General features: G+C 43.3%; 1 protein-coding gene across 1 annotated transcript in view; it reads right to left on the reverse strand.

Moving 5' to 3' along the window:
• The window catches only part of ttll5 (tubulin tyrosine ligase-like family, member 5), a 320,598-nt gene that overhangs the window by 131,537 nt on the left and 162,067 nt on the right, over nucleotides 1-26,994 (reverse strand). Inside the window, exons 14-19 of the mRNA XM_043700221.1 lie at nucleotides 23,857-23,918; nucleotides 15,787-15,878; nucleotides 9,218-9,334; nucleotides 8,017-8,108; nucleotides 3,897-3,959; nucleotides 1,700-1,732 (exon numbers count right to left, since the gene is read on the reverse strand). Coding sequence (XP_043556156.1) covers nucleotides 1,700-1,732; nucleotides 3,897-3,959; nucleotides 8,017-8,108; nucleotides 9,218-9,334; nucleotides 15,787-15,878; nucleotides 23,857-23,918 — 459 coding nt within the window. The remainder of the gene's footprint in view (nucleotides 1-1,699; nucleotides 1,733-3,896; nucleotides 3,960-8,016; nucleotides 8,109-9,217; nucleotides 9,335-15,786; nucleotides 15,879-23,856; nucleotides 23,919-26,994) is intronic.

Raw genomic sequence — 26,994 nt, forward strand, 5'->3', positions numbered from 1 at the left:
GGGGTAGACCATTTAGGACAGAGATGAGGAGAAACTTCTTCACCCAGAGAGTGGTGGCTGTGTGGAATGCTCTGCCCCAGAGGGCAGTGGAGGCCCAGTCTCTGGATTAGTTTAAGAAAGAGTTGGTAGAGCTCTCAAGGATAGTGGAATCAAGGGTTATGGAGATAAGGCAGGAACAGGATACTGATTGAGGATGATCAGCCATGATCATAATGAATGGTGATGCAGGCTCGAAGGGCAGAATGGCCTACTCCTGCACCTATTGTCTATTGTCTACCTGTACTTCACTCAATCTGGTCTACTGCATTTGCTGCTCACAATGTGGTCTCCTCTACACTGGAAACTGAAATGCACACTGGGTGACTGCTTTGCAGAAGATCTACACTCTGCCCACAAAAACGACCTGAGCTTGCAATTGCCTGACACTTCAACACACCACCATGTTTCCATACCAACATTTCTGTCACAGGTAGACAAACAGGAGGCTGGAAGAACACAACAAGCCAGGCAGCATCAGAAGGTGGAGAAGTCAATGTTTCGGGGGTAACCCTTCTTCAGGACTTAAGGTTACTCCCGAAACGTTGGCTTCTCCACCTTCTGATGCTGCCTGGCTTGTTGTGTTCTTCCAGCCTCCTGCTTGTCTATCTTGGATTCCAATATCTGCAGTTTTTTTGTCTCTAACATTTCTGTCACAGGTAGTATTCAGTAAGCCTCAGTGTAAACTCGAAGAACAACATCGAATTTTCTACTTGATGACCCTACAGCCTCTACGTCACAACATCAAGTTCAATAACTTTAGAGCCTGATTTCATCTTTGCATGTTTTATTTTACCCACCCATACCCAGTCCTGATATGACATGGGTTGCCTTTAGCACATTCTCACCTACTCCTATGGGTTGCATTCAGGTCTGAGGAAGATTCACTGAACACAACGCATTGGCTCTGATTTCTCTCCGCAGATGCTGCCAGATCTGCTGAGCCTTTCCAGTGATTTCTGTTTTTGTTTTCAGTACTGCTCACCTATTCTATCCTACTCTTAGCTCTTATTATCACATTAAGCTTTTCTCCTTTCCTGACCTGCTATCCTTTGTCTCCTTGTTTACTACCCCTTTTATATCTCTCTCTCTCTTTCTCTCTCTTGGCTCCATCTCCAACTCTTCACTCACCTCATCTCTTCCCCTCCTCCCCAACTTTAGCTACAACATAAATGCCACTTTTTCCTAGCTGCTAACAGTTCTGATGAAGAGTCACTGGGCTTGAAACGTTAACTCTAAGTTCTTTTCACAGATGCTGCCAGGCCTGCTGAGTTCGCCAGCAATTTCGTTACCTCGCAAATGTTGTTCAATTGCAGAATCAGATCTAATGTTGGATGCTGCGTTGCATGTTTTGCAAAGGCAAGCTAATTAAATAGATGACAGACATTTGCTGGTTCATTTCTCTGGGAATTGCCCTGACCAATCAAGAGTCACCTTGCCTGGTTTAATCATGGCAAAGCCTCTACTATTCAGAGTTCACTTGCCAACCCCTTTCATGGAGAATAAATGTTGATTTTTCCCTTGAAATGGTATTTCTTATGAATTGTTCTAATGAGTGCAAGATAAAAAGCTTCATCAAAAGGTGTATTTTTCAGTAACAAGAGCTTTTGCTATTTACTCAAGAGACTTTGCCACATTTCAAGGCACTAAGCCAATTCCTTACCGAAGTTTTAACGAGGTAGCAAGTTTCTTCTTCCTGAAAAGGGAAATAAAAATAGAAATCATGTCACAGAACTACTGAGGTAACAGCTCAAAATGCTTAGCCAAGAAAACTAACACGGTTGGCTGAATTTCACCTAAGCTACAGGAGTTTCATCATAAGAGCTGAAGACAGGGTGTTACACTGCTTTACTGCACAACAGGACCAAGGCTGCATTTTGCAGACTGCAATAAAGTGCTGCCAGCCTTACGCTACAGGTACCACTGCTGGAGTTGCATTTGGAACAGGAACATGCCCTAGCCAACTTTAAGTACATTTAAGTCGTCATTGGACAAGCATATGGACGTACATGGAATAATGTAGGTTAGATGGGCTTCAGATTGGTATGACAGGTCGGTGCAACATCGAGGGCTGAAGGGCCTGTACTGCGCTGTAATGTTCTGTGTTCTATGGAGTAGGGTAAGTGGGGAGCTGGGAGCCAATTAGTGTAGTCTCAGGAAGGGCAAAGAGACCCTAAGCAGCATTCCCTCTAATTTTTATTCTTCTGTACAGACCTACGAGGTCTGTATGTGGCTGCAGCTTCCTGAACCATGATCCACGTCGCCACTCCAATGGCCATATACAGAACATCAAAGTGGCTGCACATACCCGCAGCCATGAGGCATTGTTGGCCCCAAAGAGAAGGCAGCACAGATGTCTGCTGTGTCTATTGCCACTGGGGAGGTGCCTCTCCAGGACAAAGAGTACCTCATAAAGGTGGTACCTCTGCCTGTAACACAGAAGCCCAAGGTGGCACAGTGGTTAGCACTGCTGCCTCACAGCGCCAGAGACCCAGGTTCAATTCCCGCCTCAGGCGACTGACTGTGTGGAGTTTGCACGTTCACCCCGTGTCTGCGTGGGTTTCCTCCGGGTGCTCCAGTTTCCTCCCACAGTCCAAAGATGTGCAGGTCAGGTGAATTGGCCATGCCAAATTGTCCGTAGTGTTAGGTAAGGGGTAAATGTAGGGATATGGGTGGTTTGCGCTTGGGCGGGTCGGTGTGCACTTGTTGGGCCAAAGGGCCTGTTTTCACACTGTAAAGTAATCTAATCTAATCTAATTTGTATTGCAATTTCCCTAAGCAGGCCTGGCAGGCCTCTCACCAGCTGGAAGGATGCCCACAAAGGCAATGAGACATCCTTCATTTGTCATTTAATTCATCCAAATGGGATTCCTTTCCTGCTACTGGCAAATTGGCACGCACTAGAGGATGACAAACACCACGATGCCTTTCCATACCATTTGCTTGTCATTCCCCTCCCAACCTATTCCCTGGTAAATGCCTTCCCTAATGGTCTGTTTAATGAACATGATACTGTATGCATAATCACAGAGCTATAGGGCCAATCAAAATCTGGACCGGTAATGCATTCACTAGACAATTTGATAAATAACAGTGCCTCTGGGCGAGGGAAATGTCTGCTGGTATTCCTTTTCCTCAGTGATGCCTGTTAGATGATGCTCAGCTTTCATATCTTCAAAAATCATTTCTTCTCACTGAGAGTCAGCCCCTTCAGGAGAGGGAGGGAGACCCCGTACCCCAGTGAGAGTCAGCCCCTTCAGGAGAGGGAGGGAGACCCCGTACCCCAGTGGGAGTCAGCCCCTTCAGGAGAGGGAGGGAGACCCCATACCCCAGTGAGAGTCAGCCCCTTCAGGAGCGGGAGGGAGACCCCGTACCCCAGTGAGAGTCAGCCCCTTCAGGAGAGGGAGGGAGACCCCGTACCCCAGTGAGAGTCAGCCCCTTCAGAAGAGGAGGGAGACCCTGTACCCCAGTGAGAGTCAGCTTCTTTAGGAGAGGAGGGTGACCTGTTACCTCAGTGAGAGTCAGCCCCTTCAGGAGAGGAGAGGGACCCATTACCCCACTGAGAGTCAGCCCCTTCGGGAGAAGGAGGAGGACCCCGTACCCCAGTGAGGGTCAGCCCATTCAGGAGAGGGAGGGAGACCCCGTACCCCAGTGAGAGTCAGCACCTTCAGGAGAGGGAGGGAGACCCCGTACCCCAGTGAGAGTCAGCCCCTTCAGGAGAGGGAGGGAGACCCCGTACCCCAGTGAGAGTCAGCCCCTTCAGGAGAGGAGGGTGACCTGTTACCTCAATGAGATTGAAAGTACAAATGGAGCAGAATGTGAGTAACTTGTCGCTGTACTCCTCACAGCAGTGCCCTTACCTGCCTGCAAAAAGACGTGTGGCCAGCACATAGTTCAGCGTGGTTTTATGCTCTAGAAATTGCCTGGTGAATGAAAAACAGTTTTAGGAAGGCAGTAAATAATAATTGGAATTATTCATTGCAGATTCATAAACCTCTATTATCAATTCATCATAGGCCTGGCATGGAATCGTTTAAAAATGTGTCTCTATTTCTAAGTACTTATAAGGCTCTTACTAATTTCATTCCCACCTTTGGCATTGATCTTTAAATCGTCATTGTCTACAGGAATAGTGCCAGAAGACTGGAGGATAGCAAATGTGGTTCCCCTGTTCAAGAAGGGGAGTAGAGACAACCCTGGTAATTATAGACCAGTGAGCCTTACTTCAGTTGTTGGTAAAGTGATGGAAATGTTTATAAGAGATAGGATTTATAATCATCTAGAAAAGAATAATTTGATTAGGGATAGTCAGCACGGTTTTGTGAAGGGTAGGTCATGCCTCACAAACCTTATTGAGTTCTTTGAGAAGGTGACCAAACGGGTAGATGAGGGTAAAGTGGTTGATGTGGTGTATATGGATTTCAGCAAGGCGTTCGATAAGGTTCCCCACAGTAGGCTATTGTACAAAATGCGGAGGAATGGGATTGTGGAGGATATAGCAGTTTGGATCAGTAATTGGCTTGCTGAAAGAAGACAGAGGGTGGTGTCTGATGGGAAATGTTCATACTGGAATCCAGTTACTAGTGGTGTACCTCAATGGTCGGTGTTGGGTCCACTGCTGTTCATATTTGACGAACGATGTTGTAGGTTACAGAGAGACGTAGATAAGCTGCAGAGCTGGGCTGAGAGGTGGCAAATGGAGTTTAATGCGGACAAGTGTGAGGTGATTCACTTTGGTCGGAGTAACCAGAATGCAGAGTACTGGGCTAATGGTAAGATTCTAGGTAGTGTAGATGAACAGAGAGATCTGTCAAGGTACACAGATCCTTGAAAGTTGCCACCCAGGTTGACAGGGTTGTTAAGAAGGCATACAGTGTTTTAGATTTTATTCATAGAGGGATTGAGTTCCGGAACGATGAGGTTATGCTACAGCTGTACAAAACTCTAGTGCGGCTGCACTTGGAGTATTGTGTACAGTTCTGGTCACCGCATTATAAGAAGGATGTGGAAGCTGTGGAAAGGGTGCAGAGGAGATTTACGAGGATGTTGCCTGGTATGGAGGGAAGGTCTTACGAGGAAAGGCTGAGGGACTTGAGGCTGTTTTCGTTAGAGAGAAGAATGTTGAGAGGTGACTTAATAGAGACATATAAGATAATCGGAGGGTTAGATCGGGTGGACAGGGAGAGCCTTTTTCCAAGTATGGTGACTCGAGCACGAGGGGGCATAGCTTTAAATTGAGGGGTGATAGATATAGGACAGATGTCAGAGGTAGTTTCTTTACTCAGAGAGTAGTAAGGGTATGGAATGCTTTGCCTGCAACGGTAGTAGATTCGCCAACTTTAAGTGCATTTAAGTCGTCATTGGACAAGCATATGGACGTACATGGAATAGTGTAGGTTAGATGGGCTTCAGAATGGTATGACAGGTCGGCGCAACATCGAGGGCCGAAGGGCCTGTACTGCGCTGTAATGTTCTATATGGAAGATGCTGGTAAGACCAGCATTTCTTCTCAATGTTAAGGAATTAGATTTTGGTCTTTCCCTATTGTGACCATTCAGACTGTGAGTGGTTTACACAGCCTCTTCAGACGGCTTTAAAAAATGGACTGCAGCCACAGGCAGATGGCACAAGAGTTGGCAAATGGGTGAATGAAGTACATTATCCAAGCTACTTCATACAGCTGTAAGCTCATGACAATTCTCCTGCCAGGATTCATGAAGGAGTAGCATGTATGGTTATCCCAGCTTAAAAACTTGGGCAACAATACTAATGCTGACAGACTGAGCCATTTCAGTAAATGAAGAAGACAAACATACGAAACATAAGCAAGAGTTGGCCATTCTGGTCCTCAAGCCTGCTCTGCCATTCAATTGGGGCATGGCATGATTGTAGCAGGATTGTAACCTCAAATCTACATTCCTGCCTATTGCTGGGAGCATTTCAACCCTTTGCTAAACAAGAATAGATCTATCTCTGCCTTAAAAATATTCAAGACTCTGCCTTCACCATCTTTTGAGGAAGAGAGTTCCAAAGACCTACAGCCCTCTGACAGAAAAAAGAATTATCTCACCTCTGTTTTAAATGGGCAACCCCTGATTTTCACACAGTAATCCCTCGTTCTAGTTTCTCCCAAAAGATGAAATATCATCTTTACTTTCATCCTGTCAAAATCTCTTAGGATTTTTTCTGTTTTAAAATAGTCACTGCTTTCTCCTGAACTCCAACAAATATTCTAATGTGTTCAAGCCTTTCCTCGTAACACAAACCCATCCCACAACAACCAGTCCAGATACTAATCTGATTATCTTCTCTGAACTGCTTCAAAATATTTACATCCTCCCCTGCACAATACTCTAGATGTGGTCTCATCAGTGTCCTGTGTAGCCGCTTTTGAATCTAATACTCCTGGTGAAAAATTATCATTATCTATTAGCTTTCCAATTACTTGGTGTACCTCCATGCTAGCACCACACAGCTCAGCAGTTTCTCACCATTGATACAAGATGCTTGTTTTTTATTCTTCTTGTTAAAATGGAGGAATGACTCCAGTAGATTGGTAAAACATGATTTCCTTTTCACAAAATCATTTTGGCTCTTATTACCTTCATTTATTTGTGTGCCCTGCCAGAACCTCTTCAATAATAGCTTCTAACATTTTCCTATGACAGATGTTAAACTAACTGGCCTGCAAGTTTATGCTTTCTACCTCCCCCCATTTTTGAGTAAAGGAGTTACCTTCACTGTCTTCCAATCTAGTAGGAGTGTCCCTAATCAAGGGAGTCTTGGAAAGTTAAGGGGTCGGTGCTGGGCCCATTACTGTTTGTTATCTATATCAATGATTTGGATGAGAATGTACAAGGCATGATGAGTAAGTTTGCTGATGACACTAAAATAGACAGCATTGTGGACAGAAGGTTATCAGAAATTGCAGCATGACGTTGATCAGCTGGGGAAGTGGGCCAAGAAATGGCAAATGGAGTTTAATATAGATAAGTGTGATGTCTTGCATTTTGGAAAGTCAAATTAAGGTAGGAATTTCATGTTGAATGATAGGGCCTGAAGAATGTAGTGGAACAGAGGGATCTTGCAGTTTAGGTGCACAGTTCTCTAAAGGTAGAGTCATGAGTAGACAGGACAGTGAAGAAGGCTTTTGGCACACTGACCTTCATCAGTCAGGGCATTGAGTACAGAAGTTGGGAAGTTATGCTACAGTTATATAGGGTGTTGGTGAGGCTGCACTTGAGAGTATTGTGTTCAGTTTTGGTCACCTTGTTATAGGAAGGATGTTATTAAACTGGAAAGCATGCAGAAGAAATTTACAAAGATTTTGTTTGGACTCAACAGTCTGAATTATAGGGAGAGGGTGGTCAAGCTAGGACTTTTTCTTTAGAGTGTAGGTGACTGAGGAGGAAACCTTATAGAGGTGTATAAGATCATGACAAGCATGGACAGGGTGTATGCGCTCAGTCTTTTTCCCAGGGTTGGGGAATCGAGGACTAGAGGGCATCAGTTTAAAGGGAAAAGAACAAAAGGGAACCTGAGGGGCAACCTTTCTTACACAGAGAGTGATACACATATGTAATGAGCTGCCAGCGGAATTGGGTGAGGCGGATACATTGACAACATCCAAAAGGCTATTGGACAAATACATGGATAGGAACGGTCTGAGCCTAGTGCAGGGAAATGGACATAGCATGGACAGACATTTTGATCAGCATGGACCAGTTTGGGCAAAAGGGCCAGTAGGACTCTTTGACTCTATAACTCCACGACCAATGATCACACTAGCCACATGTTTAAGGATCATAAATGAACAATAAAACTTGGACACATGCTGATAATAGAGAATGCATACCTCATCTTGGACCTCTGTTTAACAAATAGGTGGATCAGGGCTTATGGAAAGACATTAAAACAGAATTTTTTCATATATCCGCATTCCCTTTCTACAATACATTGGAATTGCTTTTCTTGGCTCACCCATAAAGTTCCCAGGTATTAGCAGTGGGAAATATCCGTATAAATCCTCCTTTTCTTTCATTCTCTTCCATTGTACGCCGCACAACTTTTATCTGCAAGGACAACAATGCATCAGGAGTGACAAAAGCTGGAGAGAAATCATCAGCCCCACATTTCCTTTAATCCACTAAAGAGCTGTTTTTTTAGGAGATTTAGAGTAAGCCTGAGTTATGGTTTCAAGGTACCAATGGGGATTATCAATGCCGATCCTGCAAGGCAATGACAGTAAGGTCTCAAAACCCAGGGATCACGGGGCAAAAATGTGGGAGGAAGAATGCAGGTGGGTTTTTTTGCGCAATGGTGTTGAATGGTGTTAAAGCAAAGTTTGCAATTGGAATTTAAATTCTGATCAAATGTGATTGTGATCCCATTCAATGGTAAGCCAAGCCTAAATGACTGAAAGGCAGCTCAGGCTCAAGGGGCAAGAACATAGTATGTATCTAGAACTAAATAGATGGGAGTCAAACTGTGGAGTAAATTACAAGGAAAAGGTAATGAAGCAGACAATAAGAGTGGGTTCAGGAGACAGTGTGTTACTGGGAGATGAGACTGAAGAATAGAGTGGGAAGGTGAGTTTGAGAGGGTCTTGCAAATCCTTTCATCTCATTTACTCACCCTCACACATCTTTTAATCCCATCTCTCATTTCAAACACATATAACTGTGTTAACACTAATTATCTGAATTGGAAACCTCATCTGTTTTTTGACTCTTCCTGTTATAAATGTAGCATTCAATAGCACACAGCAAGATTTCCAATCATTTTGATTCAAAGCATTAACTCTGCTTCTATTTCCATAGATGCTGCCAGACCTGTCGGGTTTCTCCAACACTTTCCACTTTATACCTGGAGAATGATCCTGCTTTTCTTTGAATAGTGCTTTGGGATATATGTCCACCTAAACATTCACATTTGGACTTGTTTTAATGCCTTCTGCAAAAGACTTGTGTCACAATTTACTGCTTAGTACTATATTGGAGCGACAGTCTGGATTATGTCCAGGTTTGGGGCACAACCATCTCATTCAAAAGCCAGAGTTTGACGACTTAAATAAACAAAGGCACTTAAGTTAATTTCCCTCCCAGTAGTTACTGTTCTGTTGTGACCAGCATAAATCCACAGAAATTGTATCTAATTCCTCATCTCTACTGCAACCTCTCACCTCCTCCATAGACAATTGCAGATTGCTTGATCCTTGTGCTCCTAATGGTCTCTCCTTGCCCGATGAAGTCTTGCCTTTTACCTCAGAATCATTTGCAGACATTGACCTCTGTTGGTGCTGTAAGATTTTCAAAGATACAAAATGTTTGATCTAATGTGAAGAGAGTTCAAATGTGAAAATGTGTACATCTGACTATTTATAATGATTAAAAATCAGGTTATCCAGATGGCAATGATTAAATACATGGTAAAAGTTATAATGTTGGTGCAAAATCCAAAGAAACTATTCATGAAAATCAATACCAGAATCTGACTGTCCATTTAAACTCCTTCCGTGTGAAAAAGTGATTTATTTGTATTACTTCCAATTTTATTTATGCTTTTGGTGTTCACAATGTTGCCTCTGCTACTGAGACTGAGTGACTTGATTGCTCAGACCTTTGAGTATAGGAGTTGGAGTGTCATGTTGAGGTTATACAGGATGTTGGCGAGGCCTCTCCTGGAGTACTGTGCGCAGTTCTGGTCACCCTGCCAGAGGAAGGGTATTATTAAATTGGAGAGGGTTCAGAAAAGATTTAACAGAACGTTGCCAGGAATGGAGGGTTTGAGTAATAAAAGTAGGCTGGATAGGCTGTGACTTTTTTTCACTGGAGTGAAGGAGGTTGAGGAGATGACCTTGTAGAGGTTTATAAAATCATGAGGGGCATAGATAACATTAATAGCAAGGGTCTTTCCCCTCGAGTGGGGGAGTTCAAAACTAGACGGCATATTTTTACGGTGAGAGGAGAAAGTTTAGAAAGGACATGAGGGGTTTGTGTGTTGAATTAACTGCCAGAGGAAGTGTTGAATGCGGGTACAACATTTAGATAACATTTGGATAAGTACATGAATAGAAAAAGTTTGGATGTATATGGGCCAAATGCAAGCAAGTGGGACTAATTTAGTTTGGGAACATGCCGTTTGGCATGGACCAGTTGAACCGAAGGGTCGGCGCCCATGCTGTTTGACTCTATGACTGCTTTGTGGAACACACTCGTTCAGTCCACAAACATGACCCTGAACATCCAGTTGCTTCTAATTCTCCAGCTTGCCCTTACTCTGATCTTTCTGTACTCAGCCTTCTACAATGTACCAAAGAACCACTAAACAAGCTAAATTAACAGCAGTTTCTTTCAGCTCAGCATCCTACAGCCTTCTAGATTCAACACTGAGTTCAATTTTCAACCATAACCCTTGCTTCTAACTTGTTCTACACTTATTTTGCTACTTTGGTCTCCTTTATTTAATCCCTTTGTTTTGCATTCAAATTGCTGCTATGCAACTATTCACAGCTCATTCTGGAAACAATTTTTGTTTTTTATTGAATAAAACTGTCCCAAACTTTTGTACAATGAAACCTTTTCTTATTTAGTCTCTCCTGTCATCTATTCTATCACTGAATGGTTATAACACAGAAGGAAACCATTCAACCTATTGTGTCTGCAACAACTCTTCAAATAAGCCCTGCACATAGCACCACTGCCAAAACCTTCTCTCAAATTCCAGCTAATAATCCTATTGCTTCTTGAATGCCATATTTGAAGCTGCTGTCATCATTCTATCAGGCAACACATTCTAGATCTTGACCATTCCTTGTGTGAAAAAAGTTTCTCCTCATGTCACTTTGCGAATTAACCTAAATCAGTGCTCTCTCATTCTCAATTTTCCCATCAATGGAAACCATCTGCTACGTCCAGACCACTCATGACTTAACTGAGGTGTTCGCAATATCCTCTCAACCATGTCTTCTCTAAGGAGAACATTCCCAACTTCTCCAATCTATCCACATAACTGAAGTTTCTCAATCCTAAAGCCATTTTCACAAATATGTTTGGCACCCTCTCTAATGTCTTCACGTCCTTCCTAAAGAACTTGATACAATATTCCAGCTGAAGCCAAACCAGCATTATGTACAAGTTTAATTTAATTTTCTTGACTTGCATTCTGTGCTCCTATGAATAAAGACTAGGAGCCTGTATGCTTTGTTAACCATTCTCTCAATCGGTCCTGCCACTTTCAATGACTTAACCACATATATACTCCGGTCCTCTGTTCCTGCACCTCTTTCAGAATTGTTCCCTTAGTGTCTCTCCAAGTCCTTCCTGCCAAACTGCAATACTTCACACTTCTCTGCACTGAATTTCATTTGCCACATTTCCACTCATTCCACTAAACCATTTGTGTTCTTTTGAAATTCTACACCGTCCTTCTCACAGTTCACAATACTTCCAGATTTTGTATCATTTGAAAATGCTAAATTTGCATCCTATTACACCAAATTCCAGATCATTAATATGCATCAAAAAAAGCAAGGGTACCAAAATTGACCCTAGGGAACTCCACTACAAATGTTCTCCATCCTGAAAAATATCCAGTGACCATTACTCTGTTTCCTAACACCCGGCCAATGTAGGATGGGTCCTTTCATTTCAGTCGCTGTCCCTTACCCCAACTTCCATAGCTGAAAAGTTTATATTTCTGCCCTTTTCCAGTTCTAATTAAAGCTCATCAACTTGAAACTGTGACTCTTTCTCTCCACAGATGCTAACCTAAGTATCTCAAGCACTTCTGATTTAATTTTAGATTTTCGGCACATCCTATTTTACTTAAATCTAATTGGTCCACAATGACCAAGTGATAAATTAATGTAACATTTTTGTTTTGTTCTTTCACTGGGCGTGGATGTCGTTGGTTTGGCAATTGCCTGTCCCTAACTGCCTTTAGGAAGGAAGGAGTGAAATACCTTCTTCAGCCACAGCAATCTTTGCTATTTTGATGGAAGTTCCAGGAGTGAAAGACAGGTGATCTTGTTCCAAGTCAGGATGATGTGCAACTTGATGGAGAATTGTAGTACACTGACCCTGTCCTCGGGGTGTTAGAGGTTGTGGGTTTCGAAGGGGCTGCTGAGGAAGCTCAGCCACAGTCAAACAGCCCCTCCATCCCGAACCCAGGTCTCCAAGGGAAGGGCAGACCCAAAATACCTTACGTCGCAAGAAAAATATGGCAGCAACAAGAAGGATAGATTTATAGCTTCATTGTAAAAGAAGCAAGAGAAGGCCATTTGGCCAATCGAATTTGCTCCACCATTTATTAAGATCATGGCTGATCCATCCAATGTCTCAGGTCCTCCCACCTGCATTATCCACATAACCCTTAATTCCCCTACTATGCAAAAACCCATCCAACTGTGCCGTGAGTATACTTAATGAAGCTGCCTCGACTGCTTCCTTGGGCAGAGAATTCCATAGATTCACTACACTCCAGGAAAAGCAGTTCCTCCTCGCTTCTGTGCTAAACCTACTTTCCCCTAATCTTGAGGCCATGTCCCCCAGTCCTTGTCTCACCCACCAGCCGAAAAGAACAAAGATCAGGACACTTTTACTATTAACAACTTTTACTATGAACAAAGGCTGAGATTGTAATTCTGGCCAGTGATCCAGGTGCCTTTGTCAGCCTTGTTTCTACATGTTACAGGCTTGTGCTGAGAGTTCTGGTTAAAGTAGGCACGTGACTTGCTTACTCGCCACCAGAAAGAAAGGCCTATCATCTGCAAATGCAACCGCACCTGTTCTTGCTCTTTGTTCTTTGATTTAATGTGAGCCTTACTCACAAATGAGAGTGGATGAATGGCTCACAAATGGGCAATCTGCCAGGGATATTCTATCCCGCCACTGACAAAACCTATGAATTTCTGCTGAGTGAGCCTTCAGATTGTATATCTCATCACCAATAATTGGGCTGACTTCACACATTTTCTAAGCATCAGTAACTTGCGATCTCAAGTGATTATTGGTGTCATTTTCCAAAGTATTCAAACCTTGAAACATGTTTCAATTTCATGGATCAGCGTGAAATGGCGACAGTCTGGCTCTTTGAAGTGGAATCAGGTTTAGATGGACAGCGTTTCAAAGCATTAAGGCAATAAACTAATCCATCACTTGACGAGATGGAGTCAGTGCTGGAGTTTGAGAGTATAGTGACTGTTGGAAAGTGAAATCTTTCATTATTAGAACATTGAAAGTACAGCACAGGAATGCACCCTTTCGCCCACAATGTTGTGCCAAACATGACGCCAAATTAAACTAATCCCTTCCGCCTGCCCTTGATCCATATCCCTCTATTCCTTGCATATTCATGTGCTTATCTAAAAGTCTGCCACCACCACCCATAGCAATGCATTCCAGACTCCTACCACTCTGTGTAAAAAACCTGCACCTCACGTCTCCGTTGAGCTTTCTCCCCTTACCTTAAATGCATGCCCCCTAGTTTTAGACATTACAACTCTTGGAAAAAGATTCTGACAGTCAACCCTAACTACGCATCTCATAATTTTATAGACTTCTATCAAGTCTCCCCTCAGTCTCCACCGCACCAGAGAAAATAACCCAAGTTTTCCTAGCCTCTCGTTATACCTCATATCATAATCCAGGTAACATCCTGGTAAATCTCTCTGCACCTTTCCAAAGCTAAAATGATTATTGTTTGCTGCAGGCCAACAGTGCCTTACAAAGGAGAAGTTTTAATACCATTCTTGGGATGTCAACTTAGTGCCCATCAGTGTGGTGGGCTTCTTCTTCGTAATAATCTGGATACAACTGAACATTTTTCTGGACCACGTCAGAAGGACAATTAGAGTCAACCACATTGGCATGTAACTGAAATTTCTATTAGGTAGACGTGATTGAGATAAAAGGTTTCCTTTGTTAAAATTAGTAACAACTCAAATTTATATAGCACCTTTTACAGAGTAAAATATTCCTAGGCCCTTCACAAGAAAGTAATCAAACACAAAGCCACAAAAAACGATATTAAGCAAGGTAACTAAACATAAAACTGTTCTAAACAGGACCTTTTAAGGAGCACCTTAAAGGGGGATACATCAAAAACTTGTACATAACTGGTGCCCAATGTATTAAAAAAATTCCAAAGCAACTCACAGGAACAATACAAAATAAAAGCAAAATACCATGCATAGTGGAAATTTGAAATAAAAATGAAAAATGCTGCAAATGCTCAGAAGCATCTGTGGAGAAAAACAGTTTTGCAACTCATCAGGATTACTTAGACAACATCTTCCAAACCTATGACCACTTCTATCTAGAAGGACAAGGGCAGCAGATAAATGGGAACACTCCCCCAAGCAAGTTTCCCTCCAAGCCACTCACCATCCTGACTTGGAAATATATTGCTGTTCCTTCAGTGTCACTGGGTGAAAATCCTGGAATTTCCTCCCGAAGGGCACTATGGGTCTATCTACAGCAAGGAGACTGCAGCAGTTCAAGAAAGCAGTTCACCACCACCTTCTCAAGGACAACTAGGAACGGGTAATAAATGTTAGCCCAGCCAGCAATGCCCGAATCCCATGTTGCTAACTTTTCACATTATTTTATGTTGCATAGTTTGAAATGGAGGTTATCAAAGTGTGACACTGGGACACATGTCCCAGGCATCAATGTTTGAGAGATTAAAATCAGGGGTGATTAAGAAGACAGAATTAGTGGAATGTGATCAGAAAGATAGGGTTGAAGAGATTACAGAGATAGGAAGAGGAAAGCCATGGGAGGAATTTGAAACAAAGTTGAGACTTTTAAAATCAAGGCATTGCTTGGCAGGCTCCAGTGTTGGTCAGGGAGCTCAGAATGATAGATGAATGGGACTAATTGCTGGTTAAGACACAAGCAGAGTTTTAGATAATCTCAAGAGACAGAGAATTTAGAGAAACAATTTCAGATCTTGGGGCCAACGCACCTGAATGCTTGGCTGGTAATAATGGGACAATTAAAATCAGAGATGCTCAAAGCCACAATTGGAGGAAGCACAGTAATCTCAAACTGATTGTAGGGTTGGAGGAGCTAGAAAAGACTCAGCCAATTAAACTGAAATTTTTTTAAAACTGTAACACAGCCAAACAAGAAGCAAATGTAGATAAACGATCACAGGCATGATGGGTGAACAGGACTTACTAAGTTCCAGATTATGGATGGTGGAACATGGAAGGCCAATTTGACCACCATTAGAATTGCCAAGTTGAGAGATAACGAAGATTCGATGAGGGACATTAGTGAACCAGTTGGCTTTTTACAATAACCTTAAAGCTTCATGCTCACTTGCATTTATGTTCAGGCTAAATAAGCTTGTGAAAGAAAGGCAGAAAGAGGATTATGAGAGTGCAGTTAGAGGGGTGCATCCGTGTGGTTGGGCTGAATGGCCTGTACCTCTGCCATTTGTCTGATATAATTACAAATACCTATCAGTTTCCCATAAGCAGCAATATGATGAACTTCCCCATTCTTCCTTGAATTGTACTGAAGAACCTGTTAAATCCACCTTGGATTAACACCTCGTCTGACATATAGCACCAGTACTGAGCTTCAGTACTGTTCATATCCTAGAATGGAACTTCAGTCCAAAATCTATTGTCTCAGAGGAAAGAGTGTTGTTAATTCAGCCAAAGTTCATACTCAATTTAGTCATGGCCCTTCCCCCACCACTCACAAAATTACACACATGCTTCATCAGATAATATTTTACCAGAGCTCTGTGAGACTTTGGTCGAGCGCCAAGATCACAACTGCTTTTCACTGGTCTACCTTGCCGGACAATTGGGTTCTGACAGACAAATCCTGTTGATGCAAAAGAAAAACAGATATTATTTGCAAATAGATGAATAAATGGTAACCAGTCCAATAACGCCTTCATTTTAAAGTTGCCACCCATGTTTACAAATCTCTCCTTGGCATTAATCCTTCCTATTTCTACAAACTCCTCTAGCCCTAAACCCCTGAGATCATGCTCTCCTCTACTTCTGGCCTTTTGCAAATCCACAATGTTTTCTCCATAAAAAAAGTTATTCATAAAGTTTGTAAAAGCACATTCCAAAATGTTTCAATCTAAACATTACAAATTATCAACACCCATCCCATTTTCTTCATCTCTGATATAAAAAGAATAACGGACATAGCACTGATCCCTGTGGTATGCCACTGGACACCAGCCTCCAGTCACACAGACTATTACCACCAAGCCATTTTGGATCCATCTTGCCAATTAGATCCCACATGCTTTTACCTTCTTTATCACTTTCCCACATGGGACCCTGTCAAAGCCCATGCTGAAATCCATCTGAACTACATTAACTGCCCTACCATCATCTCACATCTGGTCACCACCTTGAAACATGCAAATAAATTTGTTAGGCATGGCCTCCCTCTGACAAAGCCATGCTGACTAACTTTAAGCAAACCTTCTGAATGTATTAGCAAGTTTTGAGAAGATTTGTAGCTGAGTTTGAGGTTCTGGATGTAAGTTTGCTCACTGAGCTGGAAGGTTCATTTCCAGACGTTTTGTCACCCTACTAGGTAACATCTTCAGTGAGCCTCTGGGTAAAGCACTGTTGATAATTCCTGCTTTCTATTTATATGTTTGGGTTTCTTTGGGTTGTTCTTTTTCTCAGGGGGTGGTAGATAGGGTCTAACGTGATGTGTTTGTTGATAGAGTTTCGGTTGGAATGCCATGCTTCTAGGAATTCTCGTGCATATCTCTGTTTGGCTTGTCCGAAGATGGATGTGTTGTCCCAGTCGAAGTGGTGTCCTTCCTCTTCCGTATGTGAGATACTAGTGAGAGAAGGTCATGTCTTTGATAGCTAGTTGATGTTCATGTATCCTGGTGGCTAGTTTTCTGTGTGTTTGTCCAATGTTATAGTCCTTGCACGGTATTTTCTAAATGACATCAGTTTTGCTTATTGTCTGTATAGGGTCTTTCAAGTTCATTAGCTGCTGTTTTAGTGTGTTGGTGGGTTTGTGGGCTACCATGATGCCAAGAAGTCTGAGTAGTCTGGCAGTCATTTCCAAGATGAGAGTGGCTAGGATTTCTGGGCGTGTTTTGTGTGTTTGTTTGGGTTTGTTGCTGAGAAATCGGTGGTCTGAATTCATTGGGTACCCATTCTTTTTGAATATGCTGTACAGGTGATTTTCCTCTGCTCTGCATAGTTCCTCTGTGCTGCAGTGTGTGTTGGCTCATTGAAATAATGTTCTGATGCAGCTTTGTTTGTGGATGTTGAGATGATTGGTTCTGTAGTTCAGGATTTGGTCCGCATGTGTTGTCTTCCTGTAGACGCTGGTTTGAAGTTCCCCCGTTGGCTGTCCGCTCTACTGAGACATCTAGGGATGGCGGTTCCTCCTCTTTTGTGAATTTTATACCACTAAGGATATCATTGATGGTCTTGAAGGTTTCCTCTAATTGCTTTGTTTAGTGATGACAAAGGTGTCATCCACGTGGCAGACCCAATGTTTGGGTTGGATAGTTGGCAGAGCTGTTTGTTTGAGTCTCTGCAGTACTGCCTCTGCTACTTTCCACTTTTAAGCCCACCAAAACCTCCTCACTCCTTAGGTCATGGATGTTCCGTTGGTTTGTCTGTAGGTTTTGTTGTTGAAGGTGAAGTGGGTGGTAAGGCATAGGTCCACTAGTTGGACGATGTTGTCCTTGCTGATGAAGTTGGTGGTGTTTGGTGTCTGTGTCTTTGGGTCTTCTAATTGTATAATCAATGTTTCTTTGCCCAGGTTGATGTTGATGGATGTGAACAGGACTTTTACGTCAAAGGAGACCATTTTTTCATTCTCTTCTATCTTTGATGGTGTTCAGGAATTCTTGGGTGGAGTGGATGGAGTGGTGTGAGTCTTCTACTAAGTGTTTTTGTCTTTGGTGTAGTTCCTTGGCTAATCGGTATGTTGGTGTTCCAGGGTATTCTCTGTTTCTCTGAATTTTCTCCAATAGTTTCCCTATCACTCATGTGAGACTCATTGGTGTGTATTCCCTGGTTTATCTCTAACACCCCTTTTGAACAACATTAGAGGTCCTCCAGTGCTCTGACACCTCCTTTTTGACCAGAAAGGAATTAAAAATTTGGGTCAGAGTCCCTGTAATTTCCTCCCTTGTCTCCCACAGCAGCCTGGAATACAACTTATCTAAACCTGGAGATTTTTCCACTTTTAAGCCCACCAAAACCTCCTCACTCCTTAGGTCAAATTGCTCATGAACTGCACCATGCCTCTTCCCAAATTCTGTAGCTACATTCTCCTTCTCCTGAGTGAAGACAGATTTGAAGTATTCATTTAAGATCCTACCTCTTGTCCTCCAGTTCAATGCACAGATCACCCCTCAAGCCCAAATGGGAGCAACCTGCTCCCTGATTATCCTCTTCACCATAAGCTTAAAGTGGCTTTTATTACAGAAAAGAAAGAACTCCTGAGGTTAGGTTAGGGAAGTCTAAAACTAGAGAGCATAGGTTTAAGATGAAAGAGGAAAAATTTTAAAAGGACCTGAGAGGTAACTCTTCCACGCAGAGGATGGTGCATGGAATAAGTTGCGAGATGAAGTGATGGAGGCTGGTACAATTACAACATTGAAAAGTTAAAAATCACACAACACCAGGTTATAGTCCAACAGGTTTGATTGGAAGCACACTAGCTGTCACCACCACCTGATGAAGGAGCGGCGCTTCGAAAGCTAGTGTGCTTCCAATTAACCTGTTGGATGGACTATAACCTGCTGTCATGTGATTTTTAACTTTGTACACCCAAGTCCAACACCGGCATCTCCAAATCATAACATTGAAAAGGTATCTGAATGGGAAGGGTTTAGAGTGATATGGGCCAAGTGCTGGCAAATGGGACTAGGTAAGAGATTTCTTCTCCCTATCTTGTCACAGCCCCAAGTTGTTGACCACTTGGGAGCCAATCGCATAGTTATTTGCAGGGAGAAGGCTGCTATTGATAAATGGTCATTGGTCCACATACCATTCAGTGATTTATTGCCAGCCAAAGCTACTTTCATACCTACCCCACAGCTCCAGCTCGCCTGCATATTATTACTCAGCTACAATTGAAACCACCAGCTGTGTCAACAGTGCTTACAATGTAGATCAGGTTACTTGCTTTCAAAATATGTAGAAATCCTCCTGTAATCTTTGGTTTTAAAACAGTTTGTTTCCCATTTCAGTCCACAATTTAAAATACAGAAAAATAAAAAAGAGATGGTCTTTACAATCTGGTCCAAATTCACTTCTCCTAGCTCATTCTCCTAGCATACTGTACCTGCTGATGTCTAATGCAAACGGTTCTGCAAATTCCACTATAGCTTCTTTTTTATCCTTAGCTCTGCATGTATATCCAGCACCACATACCACTCCATGCCCTGAGGACCTCCTGCAGATGATTCAAGTCTTTGGTCAGAGCCTTCAGCTGTACCCAGCCTTTTCATCAAGCTTTAAACACTTTTTTTGCCTTGATCCTACCTTCAAACTACTTATAAAGTGACGGAGGCACACAGGACAGAAACAGACCCTTTGCTCCAACTCATCTTCGCCGGCAAGACATCTCAATCTGACTTCCTCCAATTTCCAAAGTTACTCTTCAGGTCCTTTTTAAATCTTTCCCCTCTCACATTAAACCTATGCCCTCTCGAGGACTCCCCCCACCAGATTAAAAAGATCATGGCTATTCACCCTATACATGCCCCTCACTATTTTATAAACCTCTATAAGGTTATCCTCTCTGCTTCCAACACTGCAGTGAAAAAAGCCCCAGTCTATTCAGCCTCTCCCTATAACTCAGTCCCAACAATATCCTTGTAAATCTTGTCTGCACCCTTGGCAACACTCCCCAGGACCCTACCATGAAATGTGTAAGTCTTGCCCTGGTTTGCCTTACCAAAATGCTACACTTCACAGTTGTGGGCAGCATGGTGGCACAGTGGTTAGCACTGCTGCCTCACAGCGCCTGAGACCCGGGTTCAATTCCAGCCTCAGGCTGTGGAGTTTGCACATTCTCCCCGTGTCTGCGTGGGTTTCCTCTGGGTGCTCCGGTTTCCTCCCACAGTCCAAAGATGTGCAGGTCAGGTGAATTGGCCACGCTAAATTGCCCGTAATGTTAGGTAAGGGTTAAATGTAGGGGTATGGGTGGGTTGCGCTTCGGCGGGTTGGTGTGGACTTGTTGGGCTGAAGGGCCTGTTTCCACACTGTAATATAATCTAATCTAAAAAATCTAATCTAACTCCATCGGCCACTTCTCAGCCCATTAGCCTATCTGATCAAGGTTCTGTTGTACTCTGAGATAATCTTCTTCACTGTCAAATACACCACCTATTTTGGTGTCATCTGCAAACTTACTAACCGTGCCTCCTATAATCACATCCGAATCATTTATATAAATGACGAAAAGCAGTGAACCCAGCATTGATTCTTGCTGTGCATCACAGGTCACAGACCTTTCGTCCAAAAAGCAATCCTTTATCGCCACACTCTATGTCCTACCTTCAAGCCAAGTTTCTATCCAATTGACTAGCTCTCCCTGGATCCCATGTGATCTAACCACATTAATCATTCTACCATGTAGAAAGCTCTGCTGAAGTCTATATAGACAATGTCTACCACTGTGCCTTCATCAATTTTCTTTCTTACCTCTTCAAAAAAGTCAATCAAGTTAGTGAAACACGATTCCCCAAGCACCAAGCCATGTTGACTACCCCTAATCAGTCCTTGTCTTTCTAAATGCATGTAAATCCTGGCCCTCAGGGTCCGCTGCAACAAATTACCCAACACTGACCTGTGGCTCACCAGTCTATAGTTCCCAGGCTTTTCCTGGTTCAGTGGTTAGCACTGCTGCCTCACAGCACTAGAGTCTGTGTGGAGTTTGCACATTCTCCCCTTGTCTGTGTGGGTTTCTCTCTGGTGTTCCAGTTTCCTCCCACAGTCACAAAGATGTGCAGGTCAGGTGAATTGGCCATGCTAAATTGCCCGTAATGTTAGGTGCATTAGTCAGAGTGAAATGGGTCTGGGCGGATTACTCTTCGGAGGGTCGGTGTGGACTTGTGCTGAAGGGCCTGTTTCCACACTAGGGAATCTAATCTAATCTAATCATTAGCCACCCTCCAGTCTTCTGGCATCTCAGTTGTGGCTGTCGATGATACAAATATCTCAGCAAGGGGCCCAGAAATCTCTTCCCTTGCTTCCCACAAAGTTCTGAGAAATACCTGATCAGGCCCCAGGGATGTATATGGTTTAAGACCTTCAGCACCTTCTCTTCTGTAATATGAACACTTTATAAGACATTTCTATTTATCTCCCCAAGTTCCATAGCTTCCACGTCTTTCTCCACAGTAATACTGACCTAAAATATTTGTTTCGTATCTCATCCATCTCTTGTGGTACCGCACATTGACAGGCACATTGATCTTAAAAGGGCCTTCCGTCAAACATACTTTGTGATAGGAACAGGAGCAGGTGAATCACCTCCTTAAGCCTGTTCCACCATTCAGTAAGATCGCATCTGACTTTTAACTCCATTTTCCTGCCTTTGTCCCTTGTCACATGATGCTAATGCCCAATAAATACAAAAGCATCTTAGCTTTTACATCATCTTTGGCACTCACAGCATTTCAGAGATTCCAGAGTACCGCGACCCTTTATGAAATTTCACACTCAAACAGCCCAGCTCAAATTTAAAAACTCTGTCCTCCCACCATCTCTCCCAATTCCATTTTCTGGGTTTTGCATTTCTCCTCCAAATGGTACCCCCTCACCCACCCCCCCCCACAACCCCAAGAACTTTGCACAAATTCTTCCTCTTCATCTTCGGCGGTCCCTCAAAACCAAAGCAACTTTCCTTCCATTTTTCTGCATACTCATACAGACACAATACTACTGTCCTCCACCAGGGGACTTGCCACCCCTCTCTCCCACATCACTCAACCATTCACCACCACCTACTGCCCCTACAACCCACGTTCCACCCCCACCCCACATCCAAGTGTCCCACGCTGGTCCACCATCACACAACTATGCATCAACAACTCACCCCTCCACCAACAAAATTGTTAGAATAGTCAGTCAACAAAAAGGTTTGCTTTTGAGATTTTGGAGATTTGTAGCTCAGGTTGAGGATCAGGTTGTAAGTTTGCTCACTGTGCTGGTAGAAGAAAGCGAGGACTGCAGATGCTGGAGATCAGATTGAGAGTGTGTTGCTGGAAAAGCACAGCAGGCCAGGCAGCATCCGAGGAGCAGGAGAATCGACGTTTTGGACATAAGCCCATCCTGATGAAAGGCCTAGGCCTAGAACGTCGATTCTCCTTCTCCTTGGATGCTGCCTAACCTGCTGTGCTTTTCCAACACCACACACTCGTCGCTGAGCTGGCAGATTTGTTTTCAGACATTTCATCACCATGCTAGGTAATATCATCAGTGAGTCTCCGATGAAGCGTTGGCATTCTATCCTGCTAGCTGTTTATCTGTCTCGGTTTGTTGCGGTAGGTGACATCACTTCTGGTTCTGTTACTGAGAGGTTAGTAAATGGGATCCAAATCTGTATGTTTATTAGTGGAGCTCTGGTTTGAAGCCAGGCCTCGAGGAATTCCCGTGCATGTCTTTGTTTAGCCTATCTCAGGATGGATGTATTGTCCCAGTCGAACTGGAGTCCCTCATCGATTGTGTGTATGGATACCAATGATAGTTGGTCTTGTCGTTTGGTGGCTAGTTGGTGTTCATGTATCCTGGTGGCTAGTTTCCTGCCTGTCTGTCCAGTGTAATGTTTGCTGCAGTAGGGTATTTTGTATCTGACGTTCGTTCTGCTGGTTGTTGGTCCTTTAAGTTCATCAGGAGCTGTTTCAGTGTGATAGCAGGATTGTGGGCTACCGTGATGCCTAGGGGCCAGAGTAGTCTGGTCATCATCTCCAAGATGTCTTTGAGGTATGATAGGGTGGCCAGTGTCTCTGGGCATGTTGTGTTTTCTTGTTTAGGTCAGTTGCGCAGGAATCGGCAGACTGCGCTTACCCGTTGTTCCTGAATACGTGGTCCTCCTCCTTGGCTTCTCGTAGTTCCTGGGTACTGCAGTGTGTTGGGCCTCATTTAAATAATGTTCTGATGCAGCTCCGTTTGTGGGTGTTGGGATGATTGCTCTTGTAGGTAAGTATCTGGTCTGTGTGTGTCTTTCCTGTAAATGCTGGTCTGTAGCTCTCCATTGGCTTTGTGTTCTACTGTGACATCCAGGAAGGGGAGTCTGTTGTTGTTCTCTTCCTCTTCGGTGAACTTTATACTGGTACGGATGTTTTTTATGTGTTTGTGGGTTTCTTCTAATTTGTTGTGTTTCGTGATGACAAAGGTGTCATCCACATCGCAGACCCAAAGCTTGGGCCGGATGGTGGGAAGGGCTGTTCGTTCTAACCTTTGCATAACTGCTTCTGGTAATAGTCCTGATATTGGTGATCCCATAGCCGTCCCATTGATTTATTTGTAGATCTTGTCATTAAAGGTGAAAGTCTACTAATTTGAGACTGGAAGTGATATCACCCACTACAACAAACCGAGACAGATAAACGGCAAGCGGGAGAGAACACTAGTGCTTCACCCGAAGCTCACTGATGATGTTACCTAACATGGTGACAAAACGTCTGAGAACAAATCTACCAGCTCAGTGAGCAAACTTACGACCTTAGGTTTGCTATGTCATATAAATTCCAAAGTAATTGTTCCCTGCAGTTTGCTGTCAGGGGTCAAAGCCTTTTTCAGAGGTGAGTAAAGGAACGGACTGCTCCCATGAAACAGGCACTCACCCACTAATGTGAACATGTCAGACAGCAGGCTTGCTTTGATCTTCAAATCCAAGGGTGCATCACTATTGAGAAATAGAAAATTCAGTCAGGAAGCTGGTCCAAACTTTCAGATTCCTTGCTGTACAAGCATCAGTGAAATGAAACCCAGTTAGAATGTACAGCACAGAAGCAAACCCTTTGGCCATTGTGTCTGTGTTAATAACAATGTTAGCTGTTTGATCAGAACTAATGAATTACATTCCAACTTTTCAAAAGATTATGAACATGAGAACAGGCACAGGAGAAAGCATTCGGTCCATTTACCTATCTTCTCATTACATTAGCTTGTAGGTGATCTGTACTAAGCTCCATTTACCTGCATGTGCCTTATTTAATTAATATTAGTATCCTTATTCAATAAAAATCATAGTTTTGAAATGTTCATTTGACCCAGAAGTCACATCCTAATATTCACATACTTCTATTTCAAATAGTTAGCCAATTCCCATTTAAGCAATGATCAAATCTCTACCCTTGACTAACGTGGGAGTAAGTTGACAAGGGTAGATGGGAATGTGGTCTTGAGGCCACAATCAGATAAACCACAATGTTATGAAATGTCACAGCAGCCAAGAGGGATGAAATGGGCCTGTTCCTGCTCCTAAATTGTATGCTGGTATGTGTCTGATTAGTGGAATCCATCACTATTTATTGTGAGCAATTTGTGCTAGAAGCCAGCATTTTGAGATAATGTAGCACTAAGGGTTCACTTAGCTTTAAGGATGCTGCAATTGGCTATTTCAAAATGTTAGTAACGTTCAATTATGCCTCGCAATAGGGGAGGGGCTTATTGTAACATTTTTGGTAAGGTGCTCAGGACAGTTAAGGGTAGCTGAAGAGGAGTTCAGAGCTTGAAGTTAGAGAGAGAAAGAGAGACAGATGGAGACTCCATGTCAAGACTGCAACTGAACAACACAGATTCTTTGTAGGGTACATAGTGAGCAGTCAAATAGAGCCCCTGTATGGCTCATTACTGTTATAACTCAAGGAATTCTTCTAGGAATTAGTAGGTGATTAGTAGTAATCTTTAGAGCCAGGAATCAGAAGAAGTCCTGAAGAGCTGAGAAAGTGGGAAGATCACCTGCCCTGCCTCTGTATTGAGGGAAGCTGTGAGATGACCAGAAGAAGCCAGCAAGACTACTTCACTGCAGCTGAGAGTGCGGGGGGGTTTAAACTGAATATGATCACAGCTCAAGGGAAAACAAAAGGGCAGGACTGACTCAGTGAGGCAAGCTGTCAGTGAAGATCTGGAGTTATGCTGTGAACGAGTGTTGGAGTGCAGTTTCTGGAGTGCTGGGGAGCACAAACCTAGGAAACGAGGGTGATTAAATAGAACAGGAGCAGGAATTTAGAATAACTTCATTTAGAATAGCCTTTATTGTCACATATACTCAAAGAGTAGATTAGATTCCCTACAGTGTGGAAACAGGCCCTTCAGGCCAACCAGTCCACAACAACCCTCCGAAGAGTAACCCACCCAGACCCAATTCCCTCTGACTAATGCACCTAGCACGATGGGGAATTTAGCTTGGCACATCTTAGGACTGGAAATGTGTTGCTGGAAAAGCGCAGCAGGTCAGGCAGCATCCAGGGAACAGGAGAATCGACGTTTCAGGCATAAGCCCTTCTTCAGGACATCTTAGGACTGTGTGAGGAAACCGGAGCAGCCCCACGCAGACACGGGGAAAATGTGCAAACCCCACACAGACAGTGACCCAAGGCTGGAATTGAACCTGGGACCCTAGTGCTGTGAGGCAGCAGTGCTAACTACTGAGCCACCGTGCCACCCCAAAGTATCGTGGGGGGTTTGTACGTCACCAATGACAGAGCTGACTTAGATACAAAAGTACACAGGCACAGTTTCTTTAATTACAAGATCTTAGACAATAGAGAAATAAAATGTCCGGCATTACAGAAATAAAAGTTCAGTAGCACAGACCACACTGGCTCCTAGCTCTCTGGACCATACCAGCGACACACCACGGCATGCTGGGAGGCTTCTAGGGCAGGAGACTGCCACACCAGGCCAGGAGGCCGCTGCACCAGGCCAAGAGTTGTTGCCAGACGGCTGGGTATAGTCGCCAGAGGTCAGGAGTCATCAGAGGCTGTGAGAGAAGAAGAAATAAAAGCACTAAAAGGAAGAAAAAGAGAAGAAAAAGAAGAACAGGCGGAGCGGACAAGCTCCAGCTGGACCGTCTACTCTGCTGCCATCTTGTAATTGAGGCAGTCCATCATGGAGCAATTCTTGAGAGGGAGTTTCAAGACCAGATCAGCAAAAATGAAGAATTATAATCTCTTATAAAGTTGAATAAGCTTTGATGACCCACTGTGTCAGTAACGTCCGATGAAGATGGGCGTCATTGTGAAATCCATGGGATCTGTCTTCATCACGTTTGCTACGTGACATATGCTGTATGAACACTGATTACAATTGATTCACTATATATATAGTTGATGACTTGGCCAGTATTTATTGCCCATCCCTAATTGCCCTGAGGGCAGTTAACAGTCAACCACATTGCTGTGGGCCATGAGTCACAGGTAAGGACCACAGATTTCTTCCCCAAAAGGACATGAATGAACCAAATGGGTTTTACAACATTTGACAATGGTTTGGAAACTTTTTATTCCAGATTTTTATTGATTTCAAATTTCACCATCTACCATGTTCTGGATTACTAGCCCAGTGACATTATCACTGCACAACTGCCTCTCCTTTGAATCAGAAGGACAATGGATGTGTAGAAATGAAATTGGCTGAGGGACAAAAAGTCAAAGTTGTGCTGAATTGTTGGTGTTTAGGGGTTGTTTATTCTGGTTTGTTTCCATGAAATCCTTCCATGGCTTTGCCTCTTCCTATCCCTGGAAACTAGTCCAGCTCCACAGGTGCTCTTCTAATTCTAGAATCTTGTACATTCCCAATCATAACTGCTTCATCACCAGTGGTTATGCCTTGCTCCCAAGCTCTAGACTTCCCTCCCTACACGTTTTTGCCTCACCTTTCTCCTTTGAGGCACTCCTGAAAACCTACCTCTTTGACCAAGCATTTGGTCATCTGACCTAAAATCAATATTGCTGTGAAGCACCATGGGAAGTTTC

Source organism: Chiloscyllium plagiosum, chromosome 12 (assembly GCF_004010195.1).
Source record: "Chiloscyllium plagiosum isolate BGI_BamShark_2017 chromosome 12, ASM401019v2, whole genome shotgun sequence".
Classification (NCBI taxonomy): domain Eukaryota; kingdom Metazoa; phylum Chordata; class Chondrichthyes; order Orectolobiformes; family Hemiscylliidae; genus Chiloscyllium; species Chiloscyllium plagiosum.